At 42.6% G+C, this 12,539-nt stretch overlaps 1 protein-coding gene across 1 annotated transcript in view; it reads right to left on the reverse strand.

Moving 5' to 3' along the window:
* Positions 1-12,539, reverse strand: part of MLIP (muscular LMNA interacting protein) — an 82,906-nt gene that overhangs the window by 22,566 nt on the left and 47,801 nt on the right. Inside the window, exon 11 of the mRNA XM_030491168.2 lies at positions 11,651-11,776. Coding sequence (XP_030347028.1) covers positions 11,651-11,776 — 126 coding nt within the window. The remainder of the gene's footprint in view (positions 1-11,650; positions 11,777-12,539) is intronic.

The raw sequence follows: 12,539 nt of genomic DNA on the forward strand, positions 1-12,539 counted from the left end.
ATTGATGTCTCTCCAATTTAGAGACAAGGATGTCATGTGGGACAGTGTCGAATGCTTTGCACAAGTCCAGGTAGATGACATCAACTGCTCTGCCGCTGTCCATCAGTTCCGTGGCTCCATCATAGAAGGCCACCAAATTGGTCAGGCAGGATTTCCCCTTAGTGAAGCCATGTTGGCTGTCACCAACCACCTCGTTGTTTTTCATGTGCCTTAGCATGTTTTCCAGGAGAAACTGTTCCAAGATTTTGCCAGGCACAGAGGTGAGACTGACTGGTCTGTAGTTCCCCGGGTCTTCCACCTTCCCCTTCTTGAAAATGGGGGTTATATTACCCTTCTTCCAGTCATTGGGAACTTCACCTGACTGCCAGGATTTTTCGAATATGATGGACAGTGGCTTAGCAACTTCATTCGCCAGCTCCTTCAGGACCTGTGGATGGATTTCATCAGGTCCCATGGACTTGTGCACGTTCAGGTTCTTAAGATGGTCTCGAACCTGATCCTCTCCTACAGTGGGCCTAAGGTCTTCGTTCTCACAGTCCCTGCATTTGCTTTCCAAGACTTGGGTTGTGTGGTCAGAGCATTTGCTGGTGAAGACTGAGGCAAAGAAGTCATTAAGAACCTCAGCCTTCTCCAAATCCATGGTAGCCAGTTCTCCTGATAGCTTCTGGAGAGGGCCTACATTGTCCCTAGCCTGTCTTTTATTTGCTACGTATCTATAGAATCCTTTCCTGTTATCTTTTACATCCCTTGCCAAACTTAATTCTAGCTGGGCCTTAGCTTTCCTAACCTGGTCCCTAGCTTCTCGGGCAATGCTCCTGTATTCTTCCCAGGCCGCCTGTCCTTGCTTCCACCTTCTATAAGCTTCTTTTTTCCCTCTAAGTTTCCTCAGCAGCTCCTTGTCCATCCATGGAGGTCTCCTGGCCCTCCTGCTGCACTTTCTTCTAGTCAGGATGCAACACTCTTGAGCACGTAGCAGGTGATCCTTGAATATCAGCCAGCAGTCTTGGGCCCCCCTGCCCTCTAGGACTGTATCCCATGAAACCTTACTAAGGAGGTTCCTGAAGAGGCCAAAGTCTGCTTTCTTGAAGTCCAGGGCAGTGAGCTTGCTGCACGCTCTTCTCACCGTCCTGAGGATCTCAAACTCAACCATCTCATGATCACTAGAGCCAAGGCTGCCCTGGAGCGTTACATTTCCAACCAGTCCCTCCCTGTTGGTGAGCACAAGGTCCAGCATGGCACCTCTCCTCATCGGCTCCTCTACTGCTTGAAAGAGGAAGTTGTCTTCCACACAATCAAGGAACCTCCTGGATTGCTTGTGCCGGGCCGTACCGTCCCTCCAACAGATGTCAGGATGGTTGAAGTCCCCCATGAGGACCAGGGCCTGCGAGCGTGAGGCTGCTCCTATCTGTCTGTAGAGCGCTTCATCCACAGAGTCCTCTTGATCAGGCGGCCTGTAACAGATCCCTACTGTAATGTCCCCCGTTGCTGTTTTCCCTTTGATCCTGACCCACAAACACTCTGTTACCTCATCACCCATCCCCAGACAGAGTTCCATACTCTCTAGCCTATCACTGACATAGATAGCAACGCCCCCTCCCCGTCTGCCTGGCCTGTCTTTTCTAAACAGCCTGTAACCTTCCATTCCGACATTCCAGTCATAGGAGCCATCCCACCATGTTTCTGTGATACCAATGACATCATATTCACGTAGCCTTGCACACATCTCTAATTCCTCTTGCTTGTTCCCCATACTACGGGCGTTTGTATAGAGGCACCTTAGCCGAGCTCCAAATGAAGCCGACTCAATGGCTGGGGCATCTGGAACATCTCTACATCTCTCCAAGCACTTATTACAGGTGCTGGCAACTGACCAGGAATGTTGGGATGGATCAATGCTCCCCTCCCCCAACACATCTAGTTTAAAGCTTTCCTGACCAGCCTGGCAAGCCTCCTACTAAAACAGCTCTTCCCCTTCTTTGTCAGACCAGCTCCACCAGCCTCCAGTAGATCTGGCTTCCCAAATGGAGCCCCATGTTCTAAATAGCCAAACCCCTGACTATGGCACCAGCTTTCTAACCATTTATTAACCTGCCAGACACGCCTAGCTTTTTTAAGGTCCTCCCCTTTGCCCTGGAGAATCGATGAAAAAACTATCTGAGCTCCAGAGCCCCTAACCACCTCTCCCAGGGCTCTGTAGTCCTTCTTAATGTCCTCCAGGCAACTGCTGTCTATATCTCTAGCACCCACATGGACGACTAGAAGGGGGTAATAGTCAGCAGGACTTACTAGAGCAGGCAGCCTCTCAGCAACATCCCTGATCCGAGCCCCCGGCAGGCAACACACCTCCCTGGAGACTGGATCAGGCCAGCAGATGAGCGCCTCTGTGCCTTTCAAAGTAGAGTCCCCTACTACTATGACCCTCCTCTTTTTCCTGGAGGCACCATATAATATATATGGATCGACCATATGGACACTGACCATGTGTTTACTAGATGGCTAGAGACGCAACAAGTGAGTCACACTGCATATTATCCCTTATCCCAGAGAATGAGGAGTGAAGAGGGGGAACGCCAGAGAGTTTACAGAGATGATGGGCCAGGTTTCGGAGAGAATGGAAAGAAATTCCCATAATGTCTGGATGTTGTTTACAGACCAGGTTTAACAGTTCGAAATTTCAACACCTGATACTGTGTTTACTGTATTGTGTTTTTTGTTACTTCAATTATATATGAAAATAAATTAAATAATTTATCTTAAAAAACATAAATAGCTCAGACTATAGTTGGGTGGTGCACAAGACAGGGCTATTGCCAGAAATGGGGCGAATATTGTCAGGGGTTTTATCAACATATATTGACTCAAATATTAAATATTGATTATGTGAATATGGTCTAAATTAATCATTCTTTGGTTACCAAAGAATGTTGATACTAAAGACCAAAACAGATTAACAATATATTGTAAGTAAGTGGTGAATATTTACTTCTTGTGTAAATAAACTTCTCTTTGTATTAAACTAGCCCCGTATTTAAGTCTGGTTATTCTGTTTCCCAAAGCATTGGGCCACACCTACCTAGGGAGTGACGCCCATAGTAAAAAAGGTCAAAAAGGAAGACCCAGGGAATTACAGGCAGGTCAATCTCACCTGAGGGACTTGCAAGATAATGGAACAGATCCTTCTAGAAACCATGCTAAGGAACATGGACAATAAGGGGAATGATGGGTGACAGCCAGCATGGCTTCACAAGGGGAAAATCGTGCCTGACAAATTTGGTGGCCTTCTATGATGGGGCCATGACATTGGTGGATAAGGGAAGAGTGATTGACATCATCCACCTGGACTTGTGCAACGCATTTGACACTGTCCCACATGATATCCACTGGAGAGGCATGGATTTGGTGGATGGACCATATGGCGGATAAAGAACTTGCTGCATGGTCGCACTCAAACAGCTGTGGTCAATGACTCAATGTCCAAGTGGAGATCAATGACAAAAGGTGTTCCTCAGGGAGACGGTACTGGGACCAGTGCTGTTTAACATCTTTGTCAGCAACATGGAAAGTGGGATCGAGTGCACTTTCAGCAAGTTTCACGACGATACCAAGCTGTGTGATGCAGTCGACACACTGGAGGGAAGAGATGCCATTCAGAGGGACCTTGACTTACTTGAAAGGTGGATCCATGCAGATCTCATGAAGTTCAACAAGGCCATGTACAAGGTCTTGCACCTGGGTCGGGGCAATCCTAAACACAGCTACAGGCAGAGTGAAGACTAGATTGAGAGCAGTCCTGAGGAGAAGGACTTGGGGGTGTTGGTTGATTAGAAGCTCCATACAAGCTGCAATGTGCTCTTGCAGCCCAGAAACCAGCCACAGGCTGGGATGCGTCAAAAGGAGCACGGCCAGCAGGATGACGGAGGTCTCTACTCTGCGCTCATGAGACCCCACCTGGACTACTGCCTTCAGCTCTGGGGCCCCCAACACAAGAGGGACATGTACCTGTCCCAGGACAACCTGCTTGAGTGAATCCAGAGGAGGGCCACAAAAATGATCAGAGGGCTGGAGAACGTCTCCTATAGAGACAAGCTGAGAGAGATGGGCTTATTTAGCTGGAGAAGAGAAGGCTCAGGGGAGACCTTAGAGCAGCCTTACAGTACCTAAAGGGGGCCTACATGTTCAGAAATACAGTACGTTTTACAAAAGGTACTTACTAGCACTACCAGTAATGATTTAAAAATCTTACCTACCTCTGACAATTGAGTTGTGTCATTTTATACCAGTTAACCTCATCTTCATCTTCAAAATTATTGCAAAGAATTGAATAACTAGAATTATTGTAAACATTTGGAAACAATCAATGGTAAATTGAGTTACACTGAAAATTCTTCAAAGAAATCTCAAAAAAGATATTAGTCTCAAAAATCTTTGTCCTTCTCACTAATCCTGCTTCAGAAGATCAAATTATTGAATCTTTTGTACTGGTCATAGTTAACATTATAGATTACCATGTATTTTCATTAAATCTTATGGGGTGGAAGAGAGAACTTCCTACATTAACTAAATTAAGGCATGCATTTGGAGAAAGACAAGCATTATCATTAGGTGTGGTTTTGACCAAAGTCAGGAGCCTATTTCACTTACACAGCAAGAGGGATTGCAGTGCAAAATTAACCAGAAGCTGGAATGTGTGAACTTTTTTGCTGAAAGGTCAGTACTTGGGCCTCATCTCAAACACTGCTCTCCCAATTAGCTCCCTGATAACATAACAATTCAAAATGCTGATGTAGAAGGATTTGAAGTAAAATTAAACGATCGTCTAAGCGTTTCTTTGACAGAATACAACACTCTTCAGTGACTTCTGACCTATGGATGACGATGCTTAATCCTGGAAAGTTGCAGACTCAACTTTATCAGTTTGCAAAGCTCACGAAGGTTGCCTGGAATGGCAAAAGTTCCTTGAGATAAAAAATTGTGGATGAAAAGGCCTCATAATCATTACCATATGGGTGAAATGCAAATATACAGGTTGGACTGTCCTACTTCCTCTGCATACAAGAGAAGAGTTTTGGGTGCACAGTGTTATGGGAAATCAGAGCAGCTTCAAAATTCCTTATTTCAGCAATTATTCAGCAAGACTATCCCTGTTTGAGAAAACAGCTAACATGATACACCAAAAAATTACACTACCTTACTATCTTTAGACAACTCACTCACCTTCCTATACAGATTTCTGAGTTTCTAGCAGTGTTTTCATCAGCAAAAGCAAATACCCATTTTCATTATAAAAGCTGGCTTCAATGGTCGTATGAACTGTTTGCTCATCTGAATGCCCTGCAATGAACCAGGAAACTTGTTGAAAAATACTTAATCATAAAATCATTGCTGCCTAAATAAGTATGTCAGTCTGGTTTAGTAAAAATTGAAACAAACCAAAACCCAGTCCAGCAGATGTGAAAAGGTTCTTCTGTTCAAGGTGACTCAAAGACAGAATGGAAAGTTGATTTCAGTCTTAGTTTTAGTCCACCCTAGTAAGTGGGTAGAATGGTAAATTTTATACATTTCAGAGGACGGAGGGGCCAACTCTGGACACTGTTGACATTGCCTATTAACCTAAATTATGTTTCTAGTCAATGGAGATAAAAAGGCTTTTCCAGGCATTTCTTCAAAGTCCAGTGGCTGACCAACATACATTCTCTGCAGAGGTGATAACTTCTCTTTTAAGCAGTTTTGGCTCCCAATTTGTCTGAAAATAGTAATTCGTATTTCACCTTGTGCTTCTTCTGAAGAGGAAACCATGACATAGCCTAAAGATACAGCACCTAATGCCTGTGTTTTAACCTCTTGCATCCTAAATAAAGCACACTATACATCTTAGAGTGAGGTTATTTCTCCAGGAATCAAGGTTTGAGCATTTCCAGCCAGATCCTGTTACAAAAAGAGGACATGAGAGGAACGCATCTCGGGGGTCCAAACAGCATCTTTTATAGTTTTCCACAACCAATGCTTTTCTAACACCAGGCAGGAGTTCTCTTGGCATATTGTAAACACCTTGTGTCAGCTGCTCTTTGAAAAGATTTCAGTTAAGACACAGGGCCCAGTTTTCACCTTACAAAGCTCATTAGCCAGCCCTGTCACTCACACTTTGGACCACAGAGATTTTGTCTAGCTTCTTCATGAAGACACCAATGTCAGCAAGGCTGTGGTTCCCTACGTATGGGACAGAGACAACTGCTTGTCAGAAAGACAGATAAAGTCACTGGAAAAGCCTGTATTTGTCTGAGGTTAGCCTCCTTTCCCTCAGACCCCAAGAGAAAGAAATAGCCCATTACTTTAGTATGGGTAAATGTCAAACGTAATCAGAGCATGAGGGATGAATTAGATTATTCCTCCTTTGGAGAGCAAATAGCTTGAATAAGGAGTAATGGAAGCCCTGTCCTGTCTGGTCTGGAGGAAGCAAGCCCTGACACAAGCTGTTCCAAGGGAAGGAAAAGCAGCAATATCTCCAGGGACACTGGATACACAAGCTCATTAGAGATGCAACCCCCAGAGCACCTGCCAGGACTGAATCCTGAATTTTGCCTGGAATTCAAAGGATAAAAGCCTGAAAAAGCTCTTGAATCGCACGACACTTCATGCTCACCTTATTGTACAAATAGTTGTGACTGTAAGGGCTATAAGGATTCTCATGAACATCACACATGATGGAAGACAAGTGGCTGAAAGGTCCAGGGTTTAGACAGACAGCAAGGGAGACAGACGGAGGACACGCACTGGACTCAGTTGGAGGGATCAGTTTAGTTGGATACAGAGGGTGTAGGAGAGCAATCTCCTATGAAAAAAAAAAACCAAACCCCAAAAAAAGAAAATTCAACAAAAAAAGATTAATGGATGCAAGAAAAAAGCTTTGGACAGAAAGCAAAGTGCTCACCTTGCATCTTTTTTATATTTCACAGGGCTTGATGATTAACTAGGAAAGACACTCTACCTTCATGCCAATATAATTGTTCTACACTAAACACTTTCATTGGCATGAAAGCACACACGAAAAAAACCTGCTATAGATGACCCATTAAACCAGCTACACTTTGGCCGATGACCAGTGCATCTCCTTGCATAACCATGTTTTGGGACATTTTCTGGGAGGGTAGATTGGAAACAAAATCAATCCAAAAACAGTGTTTAAGAGTACAAAAGAAAGTCTGACTTATCTGTGTACTAGCTGGAGCATTTCAGGCTTTATAACAAGCCTTTTCATCCATTTAAACCAGTGAAGATGCATGCACAGTGTATTTCACTACTGCAAGTTCTCAGCAGTAATTAGTGTTTCTGGTTAAAAAAAACCAAAAACAAACCAAAATAAGAAACAATACATATGGGGGTTTGCACTTAAAGAACAAAATCCTTTAAAAAATAAAAACAAAAGAAGTTTTTTAAAAATTTGTGAGTGAAGGAGGCATACCCAGGTTTTGGCACAAATCTTGTGCTTAGGTTTTGTCAAGGCCATTGACACAATTCATCCCAAATTCTCACCCACTTGACTGGCTAAGTCTAGACCAGAAACTCCCTTGTACACTGTGCCTTTGAGCTCCAGACCCAGAAAATTTGTGACAAGGCCTGTGATGAGTTCCAGCAAAAGCTAATGTATCACCTGCCAAAAGAGTTAGAGTAAGCAAACAAGTGGATCAGAGCTCAGCAGCAGCAAGAGGCTGGAAGGGGACCAGACAGCAGACACTTCACACAGACCTTGCCTCCTGCCACTCCTCCTCAGAGGCACCAGCCCTACTTATTTATTAATGAAAAACCTTGGCAAGCTGGCTTCATAACTTCATGTCAAGTGTAACTAATATCTCCTTAGTTCATCTTTATCTTGCTCTTCCATTGCCCAAAGTTGTTTACTTTTTTTTAATGACAAAGGAGCCTATGTACATTCTTGTTAATATATACTTGAAAGCACATGAATTCTCTAACGTGCATTATGAGTTGTTTTCATTTTAATGTGAAATAAGATGCCCTATTTTTTCCCTGAAAAAGATTCTATTTATTTCCCCAGTTTCCAATTAAAATCTTCATGCAACCATCAGTCACATCAGCACTGCCCATGAGTTACATATACTTCAGTGCATTTTATGGTGTTTTTTTGAACAAATTGGCGCATATTTGCAAAATTTCTGAAACATTACTGAAATGTACTAAGCAAGAGGAAGAGAATTCTTTCTCATAATGGGGAAATTACTATCTCCAGTAAGGGTATCTAAAAATGTAGAAAGTTTAATACTCTCATATCAGAACCTCAGGCTGTACCACTGTCCGTAACAAGTGCTTGATGGGGGGGTATCAACTGAACAGCCAGTGTTACAAATTGCATATGTCCTCAGGAAAAAGCTAACATGAGAAAAAGCCAAAATAAAATGAAATTCTTCCCTTGTTTATAAATTTTATTGGCACATGAGTGTGAGTCTACACACAGTGTACCCAGAACACATATAAGAAGAGCTTTCTGTGAGCTGAGCAACATCCTTTCCAGATGATATTTACTAATTCAGAAATCTCTTTTTGTCTGCATCCACTACTGTGGATTATCTGTGTGAGAACAGCTGCCTGTTAAGCAAAAATTACTATTTTTTTTTACAAGGCAAATGGCCTTTTCCACACAGGGACTTTTCTTAATGAAATGAAAAGCAAACAAGCTACTCTCTGTTGTGCAAAAAAATGTGTGTTCAACACAGGGACATGAAGCTGAAGGTCAGTAGTTACGGCTGGCTGCATCATTATGTCTCAAACTGAATGTCACCCACATAGTCACCAGTGCTCAGTGTCACACTGGGAAGATTGGCAGGGAGAGGAGATACTGAAGAGGGCTAAGAAAAGTCAAAAGAGACAATAAAGCTGATGCCATCTGGAACCTCATCTAGTCTGTACCATCCTTGACAATGCAGCCTGAAAAAATCTATCCTTTCAAGATGGGCTGGGTGGAAAAAGGGCAGCAACATCACATAGTGAGAGTTTTATTAGCAATGCTGTTAGAGAGAAAGGAAAAGAAAAAACAGAGATAGGGAGAGAACAGAAATGTTTTTTCCCAGCAGGACTGGAAAAATCTCCAAAGAAATCCAGGGAAAATCAGTAAGAGTATGAGCAGTTTTGCCCTCAGCCGAAGTAGATACTCTTATTTGAGGACAAGTGCACTAGTACCATCTCTTCTGCAGAAAGCAGAAAGCCTAACTGCTAGCCTCCTGGTTTTAATCCACAGCCCTCACATCCAATGAATGCAGTCAATTTACCTGATTTTGGGGTAATATTAATGAGAACACCTCCCACTCTTTGGAAGCCAGCCACTATGCAGCCAAAAATGCTAACTAGTGAGAGCACGTGAAAAAGGAGACTGAGAGTCCTTACAGGCTAAAAACCCCATGCTTAGAGATGAACACTGCAAGTTTCAAGCTGTTGTCTGGGCACCGAGCCCAGTTCCACTCTCTTACAGGCACTAAAACTGCTGAGGAGAGTTTCACAGATACTATAAGATTATGAACATCCTCATGTGGGCAACCAAGTTTTCTCCACTCACAAGAGACTTATGTCAGCACCATAAACCTACTCTGAGAGGCAAAAGCTGAAATCATAAACATGCTGTCATGACCACCACTTTAGCATTTTCCCCAGATCTGCCTATTATTGTAAAACTAATTGTTGTATTACGCCACCACTAGAATCATTTAACCATTTCTCACACAAAAAAAAATGGTTTCTGTTAAGTCAGTGAATCCACCTATATACGGGTCCAAGTACTTCCTTTTTCAGAACAGTCGTCTTTATAGACATCTCCCAAAGTAACAAGCATTTTACAGCAACCTGTGGTATTTCTTACCACAAGCAAAACTTAACATATTCATCGTCAAATTAACTTTTCCACCTACCAAAGTCAGTGTGCAATATGTTTAGTTCATTTTAACATGTAGATTTTATGTAAAATAATTTTGGCTTTTGCTATAACTACCACATTTATTCCTGGACTTATTGCATCCTCAGTACTTCAGTAATATGTACCATAAGTACTTTAGACTTGATTTTCACAATTAGCTTCACATGTCAGAAACCTTCAGGCTTTGGCAATAACCCTGTGTTTGTATTTGTCTAAAAATACAAGTTTGGTGATTGCATCCTTCCTTCATCAGTGAAACTATAGCCAGCAGAATCAGTGCCCAGCCCTGACGAAAGGAAGGTATGAGCTGCCCCTGCCTTTGCAGAGAGGCCCCACTGACATGGCCTAACAACAGCTCCAGGTCAGCTCTTTTCCTCTTTCATCCCAGTGAATGGCAGCACAGTGCCTTGGCACGAGAAGGTTTTCAGTAAGTTAAAGCGTGAAAAACTAACCATGAACTCATGTGTCTTCTCTGAACTCAAATATTCACTCTCAGCATTGAAAGTTCAGAGACAAATTGTAAATCATAATTTTTATTATGTTTTTCTTACGTTTTATGGAAACTCTACATTCTATAAAAATCTGTAGAGTGAGAAACCTTCTGATGCCACCCATATGTGTTGCTGGAACCCACTAATAGTACAAACAAATCTTCCTCTCTTTGTAATGCTGTGGTACTCTTGAGAAATGCTAGGATTGTCCTACAGCAAGTCAGAACTATGGGGAGAAATGGGAAGAAACAAAAGGAAAATGTTAAAAAAAAAAAAAAAGTCAGTTTTGAAAGAATGAAGAGAGGACTTCCATTGTTAAAGTCTCTAATGTGAGAGACATAGAAGAGAAATTTGAGTAGTAAGGTATTTCATTCACTTCGTGTCTGAAGAGGACTATTGGTTTCATTTCACTACCCTACAGATGTAAAATTCCAAACATGCCGGATAAGTTAATAATAAGCTCTTACAAGGACATTCAGATTATGTATCGCAGTTAAGGTTTAATTCACAAAAATGTACAAACACGAATGCACAAGAAAAGGCTGACAGAACCATTTATCTGGGGTTTCTCTGAGGCAATGCCTTCTATAGGTCAGCAAACTTCAAGATGTGTTTTTACAAAGTGACCCTGTGGCTTTATGCAGAGGTCTGTGGGAGAAGACAGCACTCTTGCTGGCCCATGGGCTGAATTTTAGTGCCTATCACATGTGGTAGGAGACCTGTCCTCTCAAGCTGTGAAAGGACATGAATATGGACCTGGGGTAGCAATGGGCAGGGGAGTGACACAGAAACTTACTGAGACTCCTCTCCAGTCTCCCATGGAGAAGGAAGAATGAACTTTGCCCAGTCCTTGCTGTCCTCATTTCTCTTTAGAGAGGATTCAGGTCTGGACCTCAAATGGAGGAAGCACTTTCGACTAGAGCTGATCCAGACACCTGCTTGACAAGGGAGCACAGGATTTCTACTTTCTTTCGTACAGTGTTTCCTACACACATCGTAAAAAGGTCCTTTCCTCAACATGCAGGTTTTTAGATCACATGACAAAAATGACCCTGTAGAAAGTCCAGCTGCCCATCTCCAGCCTGGAGACTCTCCTCCAGGAGCCAGTGCCCCTTAGAGAATCATTTAACTTCACAAAAAAAAAAAAGAAAAGACCAGGACAAAATAAGGACCTAAGATTATTCCATCATCTTTAAGAAAACTAGATGAAGCTACAGAATCCTTCAGAGTGAGAGTTACTCACCTGCTCAGTATTTTGATCACTGATTTCTTCAAGGTACTTTTTAAAAGGATTGGGTTGATAGGGCTCCTCCTTTTGCTCTGCACTCTTTCCTTTCACCAGCACCGGACGAATGACACCAGGTTTTGTCTTGACCCATAGCACAGCCAGGAAAAAAGAGATGGAAGAAAAATAAAATAAAATACAGTTTACAGACTATTTGTTAGACAAGTCAATTCCAGCGCAGCTGTACTGACTAAATTTTTTTAATTTTATCAGTAACTTATTTCACCACCGAAATTATTCAGGTGTCATGCTGCCTGGCCTATTTTTACTACTGACTGTGGACAAAAATGGCAAGAGCTGTTTTTAAGCCCAGAACCTCACCACTGACATCTGTTTACTATCAACACAAAAATAGATGCTGGGTTGTCAGACTATGGTTTGTGGGGTTTACTGGCTGTTTATGCTAGCTGTTCAGCTGCATCTTGATAAGTTCATCAAATCTCACTTTATGCACAGCCACACATCTGCTTTCATGCTGCACATTCCTTTCTGGGCTCCTCAAAACAGTAACTGTGAAACAAGGAAGGGCAATGTGATGCTTCAGGCTTTGGCAATAGATTTGGGCAAAGTCTTTCTGGGGAATAATATCAGTGACTGCATGCTGAATTTTATAGAATCATAGCAGTTTTAATGCTGCACAATGGCTTCCAGCTCCTCCTGTTTCCTACCCATGCTGCTTGCGTTGGTGTAGATGCACATCAGTTGGGCTATTGATCCCACTACCTTTTAAGGGGAAGAAGCCCTAATTCCTACATGACCATTCTCAGGTGCTTCCATGGTTTCTAACATGTTAATAACCCCTTGTCTTTGCTGCCACATGGATCTTCATCTCCTACCTCCACTGATA

Source organism: Strigops habroptila, chromosome 6 (genome assembly GCF_004027225.2).
Source record: "Strigops habroptila isolate Jane chromosome 6, bStrHab1.2.pri, whole genome shotgun sequence".
In the NCBI taxonomy this organism is placed as follows: domain Eukaryota; kingdom Metazoa; phylum Chordata; class Aves; order Psittaciformes; family Psittacidae; genus Strigops; species Strigops habroptila.